A 21,286-nucleotide genomic window follows, 5' to 3' on the forward strand; every position below is an offset into this window, starting at 1 on the left:
TCAGGTGTTTGTAGCAACAGCTCAGATGTTTGTAGCAACAGCTCAGGTGTTTGTAGCAACAGCTCAGATGTTTGTAGCAACAGCTCATGTGTTTGTAGCAACAGCTCTTTGAATGAGTGTAATCACCTGCTAAAATTGTTCAGACCAGAGCCCTATAAAGAGAGAGTTGCGACACTCTCTGAACTCGCCGATAAGCGGTCACGTGGTTCATGCAGCTCCCAATAGTTCCAAACAGTTCATCCTGTCAGTCAGTTTGAGTGGCTGCTGGCGCAACACAACACAAAATTCGACTTTTCTTACTTTACCTGACGTCTTTCAGTAATTATTGAGCAGTAACGAAATGATTACTGATTATTTCACAGACTATGCATTTTATCAAAGCATTGTTAGAAGCGGCTGATACATTTATCATAAAATTTTAGAAGGAAAGAGACTGCAAACACATATTTGTTAAAAAAAAAAAAGTATATGCAATACAGTGATCAATATAGCCATGCCAGTGTTTTATAATGTTAAAAAAAGATCAGAGTAACTCCTGTTATAAAGTTATTCTGATGTACTCTGCAGGATAATGCTCCACCTTGTCCTCCATGCAGTTCAGATCTGCTCCAGCTTACCTCAGATCATCTGGATGAATTCTTGATTTCTATAGAAGATATTAATTCAACCTTTATTTAAACAGGTTCGTCCCATTGAGCCACGAGGACTCATTTACAAGAGAGACTGAATATAATTGTTGTATTTGTCGTTTTTTTATGGCACCAAGTACCTGATAACTGAGCTGATTGTAGCCTGACAACTATTGTAAAACTGTAATTCATTGATTAAAATGTTCATTTAAATTAAACTGTTTCTAGTTAAAATCATAACAGATGACAAAATAAGTGTTAACTGTGCAAAAATTAATTTCCAAACAATTTATTATAAAATATGTAAAATGTAAAGCAAGCTTTAATAAAGTACTTTTACTACTATTTATACTGTTTATTAATGACATCATCTCAAGTCAGCAGGAGCACCATCATCATCATCACAACAACACAAAGTGAGAGCTGTAAATTTAATCTGCACAAACATTTTCAATCAGGGCTCAAAATGTTGAACTGTCAAAGAAATGTGCAAGAAAATAAACTAATGTCACTCTACAGGCACATTTAGAGAGAGGACAGTTCACAGAGACACAGTGAGGACGTGTGAGACAGAGACACAGTGAGGACGAGTGAGACAGAGACACAGTGAGGACGAGTGAGACAGAGACACAGTGAAGACGTGTGAGACAGAGACACAGTGAGGACGAGTGAGACAGAGACACAGTGAGGACGTGTGAGACAGAGACACAGTGAGGACGAGTGAGACAGAGACACAGTGAGGACGTGTGAGACAGAGACACAGTGAGGACGTGTGAGACAGAGACACAGTGAGGACGTGTGAGACAGAGACAGTGAGGACATGTGAGACAGAGACACAGTGAAGATGAGTGAGACAGAGACACAGTGAGGACGTGTGAGACAGAGACACAGTGAGGACGAGTGAGACAGAGACACAGTGAGGACGTGTGAGACAGAGACACAGTGAGGACGAGTGAGACTGAAGGAGGTTCAACCAGTTGTTCATGGACCAGAACCAGATGAGAAGAACAGCAGAACCTCCACTGACCAGTGACCTGACCAGTGATCTGACCAGTGACCTGACCAGTGATCTGACCAGTGGCCTGACCAGTGATCTGACCAGTCATCTGACCAGTGACCTGACCAGTCATCTGACCAGTGATCTGACCAGTGATCTGACCAGTGACCTGACCAGTGACCTGACCATTGATCTGACCAGTCATCTGACCAGTGATCTGACCAGTCATCTGACCAGTGATCTGACAAGTGACCTGACCAGTGACCTGACCAGTGATCTGACCAGTGACCTGACCAGTGATCACACATGTTGTTCTAGATTAAACTTTGGTACGAACAGTGTTAAATAATTCATGTCATATTTTTATTGAACAATAATCTTCATTCTAACAGTGACGTTGTAATTTCAGAGACTGAGGAAGAAACAGAAATGAGGCGAGTGAGATGAGGGACAGATGAAAATGTGTCCTCAGAGGACGGGGACATGTCAGGATCTGATGATCCAGGATCAACAGGACCAGGAGGATGGATCAACAGGACCAGGAGGATGGATCAACAGGCAGTCAGGGAACAGAGATGAACAACCTGAGGGAACAATTAGAACAAAAAAACATAAGTAGGACAGAAGAAACTCACAGACAAGAAAATTAACTCAAGAAAAATGTCAATGGAAAATAAATTGTCATATTTTTATAAAAGAGCAGATGAAGACAACTGTCATGAAGAAGAACTTCCAGCTCCATCTCAATGTACCTGTGATAGTTTAATAAGTTGTTTTGTTACTGTCCTACAGTTTATTGATGCTGATTTATTCTTGTAATAATTCTTATTTCTTGTTCTGTCTTGAAAGAGTCTCATCTCAACTTGACCCATGATTACCAAACACTAAACTAATAATATAAAACTAATGTCAATGAACAGTCCTGCAGTAAATACTAACTTTGTGAAGGTTATGGTGTTAAAGTAATTTTATTCAAACATCTTGATTCAGCTGTTATTGATTAATAGAAGACAGAAAATGAGATCTTGTACCTTTGTGATACTTTGAATGCAACATTCAGTTCATGAAGTCATTCTCCTCTGGTTCACCTGGAAAACATGAAAACATTGACTCATCTCTACAATCATGTTTTTCTTTAATGATAATGTCACAATTTATGCTGCAGTCTTTGACAAATGATCTATAACTTTAACTAAATTACATCAATCTTGTTGTCATGTTGTCATCGTTCTTTGTTAAATCAGGTCTCTCTTGTAAATGAGTCCTCGAGGCTCAATGGGATTTACTGCAGAAATAAAGGTTGAATGAATCTCTCAGGAAAAAAGACCAAATATTTTCTAGTTGAGTTCAGTAACTGGAATTACCATAAATTTAAAAAAGACCACCTTTCAAAATTTAAGCAGTAATAGATATTTTAAAACGTTGAATTAGAAATAGACCCGTTTAAACCGTCATGTTGCAGAGCAGCTGCAGTTAAAACACAACTAGCAATTTAACATGTTTCATTAACTAAAACTGGCGACATGAAGTATTAATGTTGATAAATTGTGGTACAGAACAGTCAGATAACGCTTCACTATGGAGAAAAAGTGTCGTATTTGCATCAACTTACCAGAAAAACACGGAGAATGAACTACGTTCAATGCTGAACCGCTGCTGTTTGGAACTTTTTGCCGCTGCATGACCCACGTGACTTCAGCATTCCATTCTTTCTATGGGAGTATACGGGAGTCTACGGGAGTGTCGCAACTCTCTCTTTATAGGGCTCTGGTTCAGACCACAGCCTGGAGAGGTTCCAATCCCATCACAGGCACACAAAAACAAACAACCATTCACACCTATTTTAGAGTTACCAATTAACCCAACATGCATGTTTTTGTTCAAATGGAGGAAACCAAAGTACTCAAAGAAAACCCACGCATAAATAGGGAGAATGTCATCTACACCCAGAAAGGCCACGTGGCAAACCTGGTGACAATTCTAACTACTGCGTTGCTCGTTGTTGAGCCGTGATCGATCATTTACAGATTTTCACTGCCCACCACCCACTGCTCGACTGTTCTTAATCACTTCAGTTTTTCCATTTGTTGTACAAGTGTAACAAAAGAGCCCCTGAAAACATCTTGCCTTATGGGGAACTCCCCAGTTTTATAACCTTGAAATTTTGAACTGTTTGGCCTAAACTCATTAGCAGCTTGGAGGGTAAATATGAGCCTTCTTCCGCTACTTGTATCAATTTCACAATCTATTTTAGACTAATCAAATAGCAGCAAGCACAAAAATACCAATATTAAATATACATTTATTCAAATACATTTTAAATTTACGATTTTTAAATTACTTTTTTGTCTTATGTGTAAAAAAAGGAGCAAACTGTTTCAGAGATTAAAATAAATACCAACTTCGTTTCCAGCAGCTGGGTGTTCTCGTGGATGAGGTGTTCAACCTCTCGACCCATACCTGAAAAAGATCAAACATATTAGGCTAAAACCACTTTGTTATCACCTCTTCACTACAAACATTCAAATATCTTAATCATTCTATCTCTGCCTTTCCATGTAAACAAACTTACCTAAAACGTTGTTGTCTGAGAATCATGCAGAGGATGATAGGAAGGTTTATCAAAATCTGGCAAAATGTGTAGTTTGAACATTTCAGATCTACAGTATTTCTGTCCTTCACAACACTGTACTACTAATAAATGAATAAAACTGTAAGAATAACTACAACAGGAAGAACAACATAAATATAATCAGAGGCACAAAGACAACAAGGAACTGATACACACCAGAAAACTCATCTGTGAAGAAGTTAAAGCCCAAAAGCCAAAGAAAAGACATTCAGAAAACTTCAGTGAAATTTGTGAAAAATAAAGATAAAAAAAAAAAAAAAGACTAAATCCTATAATATGAGACCAAGGCTTCTTACCCAGTAGGTCAGCTCCTTCATCCACGTCTCCTACGAGGTCATTTCCTGCAGACGACAGCTCCTCAAACAAAGAGTCTGTGTTGCGGTTGAATGCCAGATTCTCTATGCCATCTTTAGTTGGAGTACTGGGGGGGCAGGAAAGAACGTTCAGAAAATGTGAAACGTAATGATAAGAATGATTTTCAGACAAATCAACTTTAAGCTTGTTTTTGACACATTTCAAAGAAACCAGCATGAAACAAAGCCTGACTGAACACAGAAAAACAAAAGTTGTGAGGTGAGCACCAAAGTGATCATCTCAAAAACTGAAAGGGATAATACAGCAATTTCTAAGTGGTTTTTTTTGTGTGTGTAAAATCTTTAACCATTATTTTACCTGTTGTAGATGGCTCTTTGAACGGCTTCATTGTACTGAAAAAATTTCATGTCCAACAAGTTTTAGGAGCTATCATTTAGTCCAAATGCAACGAAGACCAAAGTGGATTTCTGCGGTCTTATAATTCAATTCTGTTCATTTCAGTTCATTTATATTGCGCCAAGTCACAACACAAGTCATCTCAGGGCACTGTACAGAAACATTCACATACATAAATTTAAGTTAATAACATTATTGGGGACTGCCTAGTAAGGCAGTCATCTATTAGCCACCTGACAAAGGTTTCTTAACTTTATATCTTACTCTTCTGTCAACTTTAATGCAGCCCAAAGCGCAATGTGTTATAACAAAATGTTATATCAAAACAACCAGCTTAGCACCGTGATGTATGCTATTGCTTTTACTGGTGTTTCGAGTTACCATGGCAATGTAATGTGCAAACAAATACGCCATTTTTATTAGTCAACTTTCATAGAGACTGGTTGCAAATCAAATATCCAAGATGGCCGTCTGAGCTAAAAAGGAAAGATACAGTAAATCAGCCATTTCTACAGATATTAAGCTGAAATTTGGTGTGACAGTAGCTGAGGGCAATGCCCAATAAATTATGCATTTAAAGAAATCCAAGATGGCCACCAAAGTACAATTTAAATGTCTTTAACTCAGCTATTTCTACACATGTAAAGCTGAAATTTGGTGTGGTTATAGCTGAGAACCTTCACCATCACATCTTGAATCCAAATCAAAAATCCACAAAGGCCACCATAGCTTAAAAGAAAAAAATGACTAACTCACTGATAATTTGATATTTTAAGCTGAAATTTAGAATAATGTAAGCTGAGAGCGAACACCAACACATAATATTGTCATATCAAAATTTTAAATGGCTAACATGTGTCAGTCCCCGTCAGTTTCTCCAGGAACTTTCTAGCTTATCTACTCCAATCTCAAATATCTTGTAGTGGTTTACTCAAATGTTTTTGATACAAGTGTTTGCATGAACTAAAAAAAAAAAATAGAAGATTGGTGTCGTTTTAGGGGTGTGGCAACAATCCTCTGAATGTAACCCTGTTTAGACTGCATTGATGAGCTCAATGGCTAGTCTGAGCAAACACTTATGATGCAGACTTTGAAGTCTTAAAAGCAAAATCTTCACATTTTCGCAGCAATTCCTGTGAATCCTACGGGTGGCACAATATCTCTCAAGACTAAAAAAACACGATTTCTCGTAGAGTTGAAAACTGTCTTGCAAACCCACCCTCCCCCTTTAAAACCAGCCTGTTACGTGGTTTTGTAACAGGTTGACTGTACCATGATTTTTTTCATCACTTTAATTTGTTCGTCTGGCAGCAGTTCACGAACATGTCAAGCGCTAAGACCAGCATGGCTTGTTTCTCAAGCTGTGTAAAGCTGCTTCTGCAGCTCTATTCAATTCAGTTCATTTTATTTATATAGAACCAATTCATACAAAATTGTCTCAGGGCACTGTGCAGAAGCATTCATATACAGTGCCTTGTGAAAGTATTCGACCCCCTTGAACTTTTCAACCTTTTGCCACATTTCAGGCTTCAAACATAAAGATATACAATTTTAATTTATTGTGAAGAATCAACAACAAGTGGGACACAATCGTGAAGTGGAATGAAATTTATTGGACGTGTCAAACTGTTTTAACAAATAAAAACTGAAAAGTGTGATGTGCAGTATTATTGGGCCCCTTACTTTCAGTGCAGCAAACTCAGTCCAGAAGTTCAGTGAGGATCTATGAATGATCCAATGTTGTCCCAAATGACTGATGATGATCAATAGAATCCACCTGTGTGTAATCAAGTCTCCGTATAAATGCACCTGCTCTGTGATAGTCTCAGGGTTCTGTTCAAAGCGCAGAGAGCATCATGAAGACCAAGGAACACACCAGGCAGGTCCGAGATACTGTTGTAGAGAAGTTTAAAGCCAGATTTGGATACAAAAAGATTTCCCAAGCTTTAAACATCCCAAGGAGCACTGTGCAAGCAATCATATAGAAATGGAAGGAGTATGAGACCACTGCAAATCTACCAAGACCTGGCCGTCCCTCTAAACTTTCATCTGGAACAAGGAGAAGATGATCAGAGATGCAGCCAAGAGGCCCATGATCACTCTGGATGAACTGCAGAGATCTACAGCTGAGGTGGGAGAGTCTGTCCATAGGACAACAATCAGTCGTACACTGCACAAATCTGGTCTTTATGGAAGAGTGGCAAGAAGAAAGCCATTTCTCAAAGATATCCATAAAAAGTGTTGTTTAAAGTTTGTCACCTGGGAGACACCAACCATGTGGAAGAAGGTGCTCTGGTCACATGAAACCAAAATCAAACTGTTTGTCCACAATGCAAAACGATATGTTTGGAGTAAAAGCAACACAGCTCATCACCCTGAACACACCATCCCCACTGTCAAACATGGTGGTGGCAGCATCATGGTTTGGGCCTGCTTTTCGTCAGCAGGGACAGGGAAGATGGTCAGAATTGATGGGAAGATGGATGGGGCCAAATACAGGACCATTCTGGAAGAAAACCAGTTTGAGTCTGCAAGAGACCTGAGACTGGGACGGAGATTTATCTTCCAACAAGACAATGATCCAAAACATAAAGACACATCTACAATGGAATGGTTCACAAATAAACGTATCCAGGTGTTGGAATGGCCAAGTCAAAGTCCAGACCTGAATCCAATCGAGAATCTGTGGAAAGAGCTGAAGACTGCTGTTCACAAACACTCTCCATCCAACCTCACTGAGCTCCAGCTGTTCTGCAGGAAGAATGGGCAGAACTTCAGTGTCTCCATGTTCAAAACTGATGGAGACAAACCCCAAGAGACTTGCAGCTGGAACTGCAGCAAGAGGCGGAGCTACAAAGTATTAACGCAAGGGGGCCCAAAAATATTGCACGCCCCACTTTACAGTTTTTATTTGTTAAAACAGTTTGACACATCCAATAAATTTCATTCCACTTCACGATTGTGTCCCACTTGTTGTTGATTCTTCACAAAAAATTAAAATTTTATATCTTTATGTTTGAAGCCTGAAATGTGGCAAAAGGTTGAAAAGTTTAAGGGGGGAGAATACTTTCGCAAGGCACTGTATATAGAAAAGCCAATTAGTAAAGTTCTCTATCCAAGGACGCCAGCAAACCCATTGAATCGTTGCTCTGTGATGAGAGGAAGTGTATATGTCGCTTATTTATTTAAAAGAAAACAGATTTAATGCCAAATTCACACAACTCAACTTTGAACCTGAAAACAAGGGTTGAAACTCAACACTTAACTTGTATGCGATGAGTAGAAAAGAGTTTATCAAACTTTGAATTGTCAGTCCTGTTAGAGCTAAACTCCACCTCAAAACTGAGGTCATTCAAGAAGCAACCTACAACAAGTAGGATATACTTTTATATAACTTTTCCACAAAACCCCATTTCAAAAAGACTGGAACATCTTTAATTTCTACTAATGTACTAATTCTCTTTGACTTACTTATTTAATATACTTACCATATATATCCTGATGCATGCTCAATAATCCAGGTAGAAAAATCTAAAAAAAGTTAAGTCTGGTCCTCTGGACATTCAAAAAACAAAACAAAGCAAAAAAGGTAGAAACGTTTCGTTTTCGTCTTTCATCCGAAAGTACCCTGTACCCTGAAGCCCTGCAATAAGTGAAAAACCGTGACGTAGCAATAGTAGTACAAGTAGTTAGTAGTTCATTTTAGTGCATATATATATATATATATATATATATACATACAGTGAGGAAAATAAGTATTTGAACACCCTGCGACTTTGCAAGTTCTCCCACTTAGAAATCATGGAGGGGTCTAAATTTTTTATCTTAGGTGCATGTCCACTGTGAGAGACATAATTTAAAAGAAAAATCCGGAAATCACAATGTATGATTTTTTTTAAATAATTCATTTGTCTGTTACTGCTGCAAATAAGTATTTGAACACCTGCCAATCAGCAACAGTTCTGGCCCTCAAAGACCTGTTAGTCCTCCTCTATAACGTCCACCTCCACTCCACTTATTAATCTAAATTAGAAGCACCTGTGTGAGGTCGGTAGCTGCATAAAGACACCGGTCCACCCCACACAATCAGTTAGAGCATTGAAGATGAGTCATGGCTGGGTCTTCCAACAAGACAATGACCCGAAGCACACAGCCAGGAGAACCAAGGAGAACCAAGGAGTGGCTCCGTAAGAAGCATTTCAAGGTTCTGGAGTGGCCTAGCCAGTCTCCAGACCTAAACCCTATAGAAAATCTTTGGATGGAGCTCAAACTCTGTTTCTCAGTGACAGCCCAGAAACCTGGTTGATCTAGAGAAGATCTGTGGAGGAATGGCCCAACATCTCTGCTGCAGTGTGTGCAGACCTGCTGAAACACTACAGGAAACCTTTGACCTCTGTAACTGCAAACAAAGATACTGTACCAAATATTAACATTAATTTTCACAGGTGTTCAAATACTTATTTTCAGCAGTAACACACAAATAAATTATTAAAAAAATCATACATTGTGATTTCCGGATTTTTCTTTTAGATTATGCCTCTCACAGTGGACATGCATCCGAGATGAAAGATTCAGACCTCTCCATGATTTCCAAGTGGGAGAATGTGCAAAGTCGCAGGATGTTCAAATACTTATTTTCCTCACTGTATATATATATAAAGGTGTTTTAAAACCTTCACACTTGCAATATTCTAAAAAAAAGTTTCTAAATTCTAAAAGCTCTAAAAGAGCACAGCATGTCATGATCTCCCTCGCTGCCTCCGCTGCTCTCGGCCATGCCCACTTCTCCGCTGCAAAGCAGAGATATGACACACTGCAGGAGGGAGCTTCTCCTGCAGCTGTGGGGTACACACAGACCTGTGCAGCAGGTGCTTAATATTTTAAACTAATTTATTCAATTAAAATTCCATGCTGATTGTGCGGCTCAGCCATCAATCAGCCAATTGTGTGTCATGTCCAATCTTAATTTGAAAAACTGCAATAGAGCGAGTACGCAATTAATGAACCACAAAGTAGTGAGGGACTAATGTATTACATATGTAATTACGTGATTAGTGTTTAGTGTATACCTTAGATCTTTATATAATGTCTCTTTTTATACTTTATAGTTTTGATATTTTTGGGTGTAACTGGGACCCTGAGTACACAATTTCGTTCCGCCTAATGTACTACATGTAATGCGAATAATCATAAAATAACTTGAACTTGATCCTCCTACTACATTTAGTGGTTGAATTTTAGTTCTGATCACAACTGTTGTCTTGTGTTAGATTAAATAATTGATAAAAACGATCCATAAACCCCTTATTTAAAAAAAAATCCATTTGAAAATGAAGAAAATTATTAAAATGTTAATAAATACGTCAAGCTATACATTCTTGACTGTTCTCCAAAGAGTCCCATACCTGGTTCCTCTGCAGCCATCAAAGTCCATGTCTAGCTCAGGGGTAGACTCAATGATAGCCTGAACCTCAGACTTCTCCACCTTTTCTGCTCCATCTAACAACACAGTTCTTAACTTAATGTTTACAAATACACAAAGTCTCATCGGGGAAATTAACAATTGAAAGACTGTTTTTAGTCCAAGTGCAAGTTAAATACAGCTGGTCTTATGGAGTGTAAACACAAGGAGTTGAAAATCAAAGGGTCACCTTCACTTTTTGGTGCAGTCATTGTGACTCCTTGGTTGGACTCTTGTTCTTCTTGCACTGCTCCCATGTTGTTCTTGTTGTCTGGATTACCACTCTTCAAGTTGAGGTTTTTGCTGAGCCCACCTGAAGTTTCCTGTCTCCGTAGAGGTGTGTCTACAGACTCCATGACAACATCAGAAGGAGCTGCAAACAGCTGTGCAGAAGAGGCGGCCCCTTGTCCACCACTGGACACAACGGGAAGAGATAACGATGTGTCGGGCTGAGAATAACCACTATGTGTAGATGTGGTCATGTTTGATTTAGAGGTACCACCCGGAGAGGACATGAAAGTGTTGGCTTTGGACTGTCTACTATTTGAAGAAACAGGCATTCCAGTTTTAGGGTGATTTCCCTGATTAGTGGGAGTGCTGGGCTTGGAGTATCCATGATTTGCCAAAGCCAGTTCATCCTGATGAAAGGAAAGCAGGTGGAGAAGGAAGAAGAAATAGGAAACACAGAAAAATAAATATTTATTCTGTTTCAGATGCATCGGTTAATCAAACAGTAAAAACTGGGAGAAAGATTATAATGTACTTTTGTTATTACTCAACAAATCATAGACGGAGCAAAAACTTAAATGTGTTAACTGTAATGATGTACCACCAGGTCTGAGAAAATCTTTAGAGGAATATCCTGATACATGCTCAATAATCCAGGTAGAAAAATCTAAAAAAGTTAAGTCTAGTCCTCTGGACATTCAAAAAAACAAAACAAAGCAGAAAAAAAAAAATGTAGAAACGTTTCGTCTTTCATCCGAAAGACTTCTTCAGTCTGCAGTGCTTTGTTAAGCTCAGTCTTATAAATAGAACCTTCTCATAGTGGATCAACCAGTTTGCTACCGACAGTCAAAACCAGCTGATCACATGCTCAAGAAGGACCATCAGCCTAACAATGGATCATTAGCACCTGATGGCTGTTTACTATTCACAGAGGGCTGAGTGATACTAGCAATCACAGCATTGTAAGAGGGGGACAGTTGAACCTGGAGGCTCCACCCCTGTTTAATGATGGACGGTTTCTTTTCACAAAGATGGCCTCCTTTACTCCTCTCTCAAACCACCGTTCCTATCTATCAAGGATGTGAACATCTTCATCCCTTAAAAAGCGGCCACTGGCTTGGAGATGAGTGAAGACCGCAGAATCCTGGCCTGATGATGTTGCTTTTCTGTGCTGGGCCATCCTTTTGGCCAGTGGCTGTTAAATTTCCCCGATGTAAGACTGACCACAGCCCTCCTGACACTGTATAGCAGGGGTGCCCAACCTTTTTTGAACCAAGAGCTACTTTTGAAGTCGGCAATTTGCCGAGAGCTACTCGTCCAGTCTCATTATCAACAAACATCATTTTTCATCAATCCCTACTCCTCACTTCTTTAAAGTAAATAAAACAGAACGTGATGTGTCTATAGGAGACAACTTTTTATGCAAGCTGTATAAAATAAATGTGTCTCTACCTTAGTGGGACTTCTGACACTGAGAGGAGGAGGCCAGGGTCTCATAAGATGGGCTGTATGAGGTGGTTGCGAGGCGCAGGCAGGTCTCCAGATGATCATCATTCATTGTGGATCTGTTTTTGGACTTGATGATTTTCATGTGTGAAAAAGCAGACTCACACAGGTAGGTAGATCCAAAAAGTGCTGTTAAGTTCAAAGCACATCTTCGGATGTTAGGATACTTTTCTTCTGACAGCAGACTCCAGAACTCTCCATCCACGCCAGGTGATGCTCTGGATTTGATCCCAATGTCATTTTGCAGACTCAACACCTCATTTTCAACACCAGAGCTGTCCAGCTGAAAAACGGACACCAATTTGGACACAATGTCATCCACATCAACATTTCCAAAAGGATAACACATGTAGCTGGTAACAGGCTCGATGGAGGAAAAGTCAGTAAATCGTCTCTCAAATTCTGCTGAGATGCTCTGAACCGGCTTAGAATAGTGTGCACTGTCCAGTTGTGGGACTTCTTTCCCTTGGCGCTGTAGCTCTGCCTCCATGTGTGGGAAGTTTTGCAGGTCCCTGCGTTGCAGCCAACTTGTGAGCAGTTGCAGCCTGCTTTTGAAGGTGCTCACAGAACTGATCATGTGGATTATGTTTTTGTCCTTTCCCTGAAGCTCCAAATTCAGTTCATTGAGCAGGCTGGTGAGATCTGTGAGGAAGGCTAAATCCAAAAGCCACTGGGTGTCCTCTAGTTTTGAATGTTCACCATGATCTGACAGCTTCAGAAAATCCCTGATCTCAGGCAACAGCTCACTGAATCTGTCCAGAAATGTACCTCTGCTTAGCCACCTGACGTCCATGTGCAGCAGCAGGTCTGTGTGGTCTGCTCCTGCCTCCTCCAAGTGAGCCCGGAACAACCTCCTCTGCAGACTCCTGGCCCTTATAGAGCACACAGTTTTCATGGCAACATCCATCACTTCCTTGATGTTTAAAATCTTCCCACACAGGGCCTGTTGGTGGATGATGCAGTGATAGTGCAAAATGTCTGGGAAAGCATCATTCTGCTTGCAGAGTGCAACAAATCCACTGGTGTGACCAGTCATTGCTGGAGCGCCATCAGTTGTTATAGAAATTAGTTTAAAGAGGGGCAAGTTGCTTTTATTAACAAACTCCATAAACGCATTAAAAATATCTTCTCCTCTTGTATGTCCCTTCAAAGGCAAGATGGTGAGCAGCTCCTCTTTTGCACTCATGTCTGCAAAGGCCATTCTGATAAAAACACACAGCTGGGCTACATCCACCATGTCTGTCGACTCATCAAACTGAAGAGAGAAACACTCGCATTCTTCCACGTCCTTTTTTAGCTGCTCCTCCACATCCACAGCCATTCCCTCACATCGCCGTGTCACTGTTTGTCTGGACAACTGCACGTCTTTAATAGCAGCTACGATCTCACTTTTATTTTTAAAATCATGAAAAAGCGCATCTGCAGCCTCAATAAACACTTCTTTCATAACTTGTCAATCGCTGAAAGACTTCTTATGTTGAGCCAGGATGCGGCTAACACGGTAGGAAGCTATCGTAGCAGCTTTACCTTTTGTGCTGGGGTGAGTGAAGACTGACTGCTGGGCTGCAAGCTTGTTTTTTAGCTCCCGCACTTTCTGAGTCCGTAAAGAACTTTTAAGAGGGAAATCTGTCTCAAACCGTTTGTGCATCGTCTTAAAATGCCGCTCCAAGTTACACTTTTTGGGTAAGGCAACGCTCGAATTACAGATGAGGCAAATAGACTTTGAATTAGAATAAACAAAAAAATACTCCTCCTCCCACTCTGTGTGAAAATAATGTTTTTGTTTGCTTGTTCGCTAGTTTTCCATGCATGTTTTCTGCGCACCGACATTAACTACTGAGCCTAAAGTCTCGTGAGAGCACTGTGTCACCGCACCCAAAACTCGCGAGACTATGTCTGTGAGAATACAAGTCAAGGCTTCGCTTCGCGGGCGACCGGTCGCCCGCGAGCGACTGGTTGGGCACACCTGCTGTATAGCATACGCAATATTACTCTGTTTGTGCCGGGGTCTGGATCTTTGGGCTGAACCAGTCTTTGCCGTAATGTGTTTTGGGATTTAAAAGCGACTGGGACGTTGTGTTTAGAAAATAAACGTCTCAGTTTCTCTGAAAATTCTGCAACATACAGAATGACCACTGGTCTGGGTCTGGGTTCCTCCTTTTCACACGATAGCTGACTGGAGTCCTGTTTGGGTTTTGTCCCTGCTTTCAGGAAGGCCCAGTTAGGATATCCATATTTCTCTAGACCCGGTCTTGTGCGGAATTTGTCCTTCTGCTTGGCTCCTGAGTTAGTGGGGATGCTGTCTGCTCTGTGGTACAGAGTCCTGATGACTCCCAACTTGTGCTCCAAAGGGTGATGGGAGTCAAACTGCAAATACTGATCTGTGTGGGTGGGTTTTTGGTACACCTCAGTTTGCAAATGTCCTCCATCAGGAACTGAGAACTCACCGTCCAAGAAAGCCATTTCATCCGTTTTCTTCCGCATATCTGGGGTCGGGTCGCGAGGGTAGCAGCTTAAGTAGGGAGGCCCAGACTTTCCTTTCCCTAGTCACTTGGGCCAGCTCCTCTAGGGGAATCCCAAGGAGTTCCCAGGCCAGCCGAGAAATATAGTCCCTCCAGCGTGTCCTGGGTCTTCCTCTGGGTTTCCTCCCGGTGGGACGTGCCCGGAACACCTCACCAGGGAGGCGTCCAGGAGGCATCCTAGCCACATGCCTGAGCCACCTCAACTGGCTCCTCTCGATGTAGAGAAGCAACGGCTCTATTCTGAGTCCCTCCCAAATGCCTGAGCTTCAAACCCTATCTTTAAGGGAGAGCCCAGATACCCTGCGGAGAAAACTCATTTTGGCCGCCTGTATCCGTGATCTCGTTTTTTCGGTCACAACCCAAAGCTCATGACCATAGATGAGGGTAGGAACATCGATTGACCGGTAAATTGAGCGCGTCGCCTTTTGACTCAGCTCTCTCTTCACCACGACAGACTGGTATAGCACCCGCTTCACTGCCGAAGCTGCACCTATCCGCCTATTGATCTCACGCTCCATTTTTCTCATTCATGAACAAGACCCCGAGATAATTAAACTCCTCCACTTGGGGCAGGACCTCCTCCCCGACATAGAGAGGGCACTCTACCCTTTTACGGCTCAAGACAATGGCCTATGATTTGGAGGAACTGATCCTCATCCTGGCCGCGTCACACTCGGCTGCAAACCGCTCCATCGAAAGCTGTAGATCATGACTTGATGAAGCCAATAGGACCAAAACATCTGCAACAAACAAGATAAATAATCCTAAGGTCACCAAAACGGATCCCCTCAACACTTTCGCTGCACTTAGAAATTCTGTCAATAAAAGTTATGAACAGAATCGGTGACAAAGGACAACCTTGGCAGAGTCCAACTCTCACTGGGTACGAGCCCGACTTACTGCTGGCAATGTAGACCAAGCTCTGACACCGGTCGTACAGGGACCTAACAGCCCATATCAAAGGGTCTAGTATCCCATATGCCAGGAGTACCCTCACAGGATTCCCTGAGGGACGTAGTCGAATGCCTTCTCAAAGTCCACAAAGTACATGTAGACTGGTTGGGCAAACTCCCACACACCCTCCAGGACCCTGCCGAGGGTGTAGAGCTAGTACAATGTTTCTGAATCAAAGGTTCGAATATCCGACGGACCCTTCTCTCCAGAACCCCTGAATAGACCTTACCAGGGAGGCTTAAGAGCGTGATTCCCTGTATTTGGAAGACACTGTAGGGTCCCCGTTTTTGAATGGGGGACCACCACCCCAGTCTGCCAATCCAGGGGAACTGCCCCCGATGTCCACGCAATATTGCAGAGTCACATAAGCCAACACAACCCCACAACATCCAGAGCCTTAAGGAACTCCGGGCGAATCTCATCCACCCCTGGGGCCCTGCCACCGAGGAGCATTTTAACCACCTCGGTGACCTCAGCACCAGAGATTGGAGAGCCCAACGCAAAGTCCTCAGACTCCGTTTCCTCAGTGGAAGACATGCTGGTGGATTTGGGGAGGTCTTTGAAGTATTCTGCCCACTGACCCACGACATCCCGAGTTGAGGTCAGCAGCACACCACTTCTACTATAAATAGTGTTGTGGCATACCGCTTTCCCTCCCCCCCGAGACGCCGGATGGTGGACCAGAATCTCCTTGAAGCCATATGGAAGTCATTCTCCATGGCCTCTCCAAACTCCTCCCATGCCTGAGTTTTTGCCTCAGCGACCACCCGAGCCGCATGCCGCTTGGACTGCTGGTACCCATCAGCTGCATCCGAGGTCCCACAGGCCAAAAAGACCCGATAGAATTCCTTCTTCAGCCTGACAGCATCCCTCACTGCTGGTGTCCACCACTGGGTTCGAGGGTTACCGCCGCGACAGGCACCAACAACCTTGCGGCCACAGCTCTGATAAGGCGCCTCGACAATAGAGGCGTGGAACATGGCCCACTCGGACTCAATCTCCCCCACCTCCCCAGATTGTGTTTGCAGCTCTCCCGAAGGTGGGAGTTAAAGCTCCGCCTTATGGGAGACTCTGCCAGGTGTTCCCAGCAGACCCTCACAATACATTTGGGTCTGCCAGGTCTGATCGGCATTCTCCCCTACCATCGAAGCCGACTCACCACCAGGTAGTGGTCAGTGGACAGCTCTGCCCCTCTCTTCACCCGAGTGTCCAACACATGCGGCCGCAGGTCAGATGAGACAACAAAGTCAATCATAGAACTGCGGCTTACGGTGTCCTGGTGTCAAGAGCACATATGGACAGCCTTATGCCTGAACATGGTGATCGTTATGGAGAATCCATGATGAGCACAGAAGTCCAACAACAGAACACCACTCTGGTTCAGATCAGGGGGGTCGTACCTCCCAATCACACCCCTCCAGGTCTCACTGTCATTGCCCACGTGAGCGTTGAAGTCCCCCAGCAGAGAGCCCCCAGGAGGCGCACTGTCCAGTACCACCTCTAAGGACTCCAAAAAGGGTGTGTAATATGAGTTGCTGTTTGGCGCATAAGCACAAACAACAGTCAGAACCCATCCCCCCACACGTAGGCGAAGGGAAGCTACCCTCTCGTTCACTGGGGTGAACCCCAACGTACAGGCACAAAGATGGGGGGCAACAAGTGTGCCCACTCCTGCTCGGCACCTCTCGCCAGGGGCAACTCTAGAGTGGAAGAGTGTCCAACTCCTCTCAAGGAAACTGGTTCCAGAGCCAGAGCCATGTGTCGAGGTGAGTCCGACTATTTCTAGACATAACCTCTCAACCTCACACACCAGCTCAGGCTCCTTCTCCACCAGAGAGGTGACATTCCATGTCCCAATAGCCAGCTTCTGTAGCCAAGAATCAGACGGCCAGGGTCTCCACCCTTGGCCATCACCCATCCCACATTGCACCTGACCCCTTTGGCCCCTCCCACAGGTTGTGAGCCCATGGGAAGGGGGACCCATGTCTCCTCTTTGGCTGTACCCGGCCAGGCTCCATGGGTAAAAGCCCGGCCACCAGGCGCTGGCCAGCGTGCCCCACCTACAGGAAAGAAAGCCAACCTGCTATTTTTTACATTTTCTCAAGTGAACTGTATATATTTATCCACATAGTTGATGTGATCAGTAAAATGTTGGACTTCCTGAGATTTATTTTAAACCAAGGTGTCATCAACATACCTGAACCAATGACTTGGTGGTGTCCCTAAAAAGGACGTCAAGGCTCTCTTTTCTACCTCCTCCATGACAAGAATCAGAATCAGAGTCAGAATAAACTTTATTGGTATTGCACCGAGATACAACACAAATATGTAAATTCAGTCGTCCGAAGATAGGCGGAGTGCACGAAGCTGCGGCTAAAAATAATTAGCGCGGCCCTCTTATTCTTATTCAGAATAATATTTTGAATAGATGAGAAAAGGAAAGAAAACATGAGGAGAGACTGTATAAAAAAAAGATCTCTCACACCGTGTCCTAGACAGGGCACAATTTGAGGCATCAAAAAAATCTACCACAGCAAAGAAACATAAACAGACATTATACATGCACATATAGGCCAGTGAAGACATTTAATTTTTAAGGGAAAGACGTAGCATAGTCCAGAGCCCCCCCTGTCATTGTCCAGATAAGAGGTGACATTCATCTTCAGCTCAGTTGAGGTTCTGTTACATGTCCACAGCCTTGGGGAAGGGAGGAGTGAGGAAACAGTCAGAGCATCTTTGTTGTTTTCAAAACATTCCAGGAGATGTTGAGATAAGTCCGGCATCAAGGCCACAGTTTGGGTCAGGCAGAACGCGTTAATTGTTGTTTCTGCCTTTAAAGTCTTGCTGTACATATTCTCTGATGGAAACTCAAAAACAGCCAAATTGATCCTTTACTCCAAAAGTCGAGCTCACAGCTTCTCCAGATTATTCCCACCATTCATGAGTGCTGCCAGGAAGATCACAGTCCTGATAACAGCTGCTCCAACTCCCTGTCACAGCTTCCCACATTCAGTCCGAGCACTGTCGAACTTCAACACATCCACACGAATTTGTAGACAATCCAGATTTCACCAACCCAAACAACAAAAACCAGTTCTCACCATAAATCCAATTGTTTCCGTCAAAGTAAGAGGGTCCTTCTTACCCTGACTCCTGTCAGGAGAAGTTGATCAATTTTGTTGAGAGACCAGCTGATCCTTCGAATTAAGAGGTATGCAGAAAAAAGAGAGGCTTTTTTAAGGGTTCACAGGACAAAAGAGTGCAGCAGGGAAGCAGGTGTGTGTGTGTGTGTGTGGGGGGGGGAACACGTCTGTTCCTTCAGAGAATAGAAGGAGAAAAAAAAAAACAAGTTGGCCACAATAGGAGAAACTGGAGACCCCATAACACACTCATGTTTCTGCCTATAATAGGAGAAACTGGAGACCCCATAGCACACTCATGTTTCTGCCTATAATATTGCTCCCCATATGTGAAGTAGGTTGACTGCAGGCACAGTTTCAAGAGTTGACAGTTCTTCTGTGGAAAGAGTGGTCCTGCTGCTCAGAGTGGTGTCTGATTTTAACCTTAAACTGACCACCTCTACTGCCTTATCAATAGGAATGCACATAAAGAGTGATGTGACATCAAAAGAGACCATTGTTTCATCTGTCTCCATGATGACATCCCTCACCTTATCCACAAAGTCCATGGTGTTCTGTATATGGTGTGCTGAGCTGCCAACTAAAGGGATGAGTACAGACGCCAGATATTTGGAAACATTGTAAGTGACAGAGTTAATCATGCTAACAATAGGTCTTAAAGGTACACCTTGTTTGTAGATTTTAGGTAAACCATACAGATTAGGCGTGGCCTCCCCTGGGTACAGTCTGTGGTACAAAATACGGTCAATAGCCTTGTCCTGCTTCAAATTTTTCAGGCAATCTATCAACTTCTTCTTGTAAACACTTCCTGGATTTCTTTTCAGTGGCTCATAAGTGGTTACGTCACTAAGGAGTGTCATAACTTTCTCATGATAGTCTTACTGGTTCAAAATCACTGTGCACCTTCCTCTGTCTGCTGGAAGAATGATGTTTTTGTCCTTGGAATTAGGGGTGAGAGTATCCCTCTCCTCTCTACAGATGTTGGAAGGTGGTGGTTTGGCATTGCTTAGGCATGCTGACACTTTGATTCTAAGTTGTTCTGCTTTACACTCTTTAATTTTGTTGCAGATGGCTGATTCTGTAGCTGTGATCATCTCCACCAGAGGAATTCTTCTTGGTGCAACCGCAAAGATCAGTCCCCTGGCAAGAATCTCTGTCTCCGGCTGGGTGAGCTGTCTGTCAGATAAATTCTTTACCCACCTTTTCCGTTTCCCTGGCAAGTAACTGTCTACAGGAGTCTTGACTGACACTGAATGTGTTGTTATTGGAATTGAAATGGTGTTGATGAGTTATCAGTAAATTAAACTTGTTTTGTTGTCGGGTCATGGACTTGACAAGCTAAGCGTGCCTGATCTTTAAAGTCCATCACTTGCTGAAGTTTGGTCTGATCTAGGCACATTGTTAGTTTTTGTCTAATGTGCTCTTCTTTGGCCTTTAAGGCCTCAATAGTAAAATTGGTCTGTCTCACCCGTTCATTCAGCAGCTGGGTCTGGGTCTTCTGAAGGATCTTGCTTGCCAGATGCCCGCTGACATAACATTTCAGTTCCAGGCTCTTGGGAACGATGCTACTTTGTCTGCATCCGAGGATGAATCGCAAGTGGTTCCTGTAGTTTGAGAAAACAGCAAGGAAGAGGGCAAACTCTCTAACTAGTTTGAGACAATCCTGGCCAAATTGGTTCAAAATATCCTGATGCATGCTCAATAATCCAGGTAGAAAAATCTAAAAAAGTTAAATCTGGTTTTCTGGACATTCAAAAAACAAAGCAAAAAAAACAGGAAGGGGACGTTTTACATTTTACTGATCACATCAACTCTGTGGATAAATATATACAGTTCACACAAGAAGATATGAAAAATGTCAGGCTGGCTTTCTTGGACTGTGAGGTCTCAGTTCCTGATGGAGGACATTTGCAAACCGAGATGTACTGCAAACCCATCCACACAGACCAGTATTTGCAGTTTGACTCCCATCACACTTTGGAGCACAAGTTAGGAATCAACAGGACTCTGTACCACAAAGCAGACAGCGTTCTCACTAGCTCAGGAGCCAGGCAGAAGGAGAAATCCCACACAAGACAGGCTCTAGAGAAATGTGGATATCCTAACTGGGTGTTCTTGAAAGCAGAGAAGAAACCCAAACAGGACTCCAGTCAGCCATCAGGTGAAAAGGAGGAACCCAGACCAGTGGTCATTCCGTATGTTGTGGGAATATCAGAGAAACTGAGATGTTCATTTTCAAAACACAATGTCCCAGTGGCTTTTAAATCCCAAAATATATTATGGCAAAGACTGGTTCATCCCAAAGATCCAGTCTCCCTGCGCAAACAGAGTAATACTGTATATGCCATTCAGTGTCAGGAGGGCTGTGATCAGTCTTACATCGGAGAAACTAAGGGTGCTTTCACACCTGATAGTCCGATAGACTCGGTTCAGTTGGGGACCAATATTCATGACATTTTGTTTACATTTGAGCTGGTGTGTTTGCATTCACACTGCACTGTGCAGT

The 21,286-nt window shown here is 42.7% G+C and overlaps 1 protein-coding gene across 1 annotated transcript in view; it reads right to left on the bottom strand.

Annotated features, from left to right (window-relative positions):
• Positions 1 to 15,736, bottom strand: part of LOC119424076 (C-Jun-amino-terminal kinase-interacting protein 4) — a 128,745-nt gene extending 113,009 nt beyond the window's left edge. Inside the window, exons 1-5 of the mRNA XM_037691547.1 lie at positions 15,684 to 15,736; positions 10,621 to 10,844; positions 10,375 to 10,468; positions 4,555 to 4,679; positions 4,029 to 4,086 (exon numbers count right to left, since the gene is read on the bottom strand). Coding sequence (XP_037547475.1) covers positions 4,029 to 4,086; positions 4,555 to 4,679; positions 10,375 to 10,468; positions 10,621 to 10,844; positions 15,684 to 15,736 — 554 coding nt within the window. The remainder of the gene's footprint in view (positions 1 to 4,028; positions 4,087 to 4,554; positions 4,680 to 10,374; positions 10,469 to 10,620; positions 10,845 to 15,683) is intronic.
• Between the last annotated feature and the right edge of the window lie 5,550 nt (positions 15,737 to 21,286).

The sequence above is a fragment of the Nematolebias whitei genome, chromosome 17, assembly GCF_014905685.2.
Source record: "Nematolebias whitei isolate Nwh7 chromosome 17, NemWhi1, whole genome shotgun sequence".
Classification (NCBI taxonomy): domain Eukaryota; kingdom Metazoa; phylum Chordata; class Actinopteri; order Cyprinodontiformes; family Rivulidae; genus Nematolebias; species Nematolebias whitei.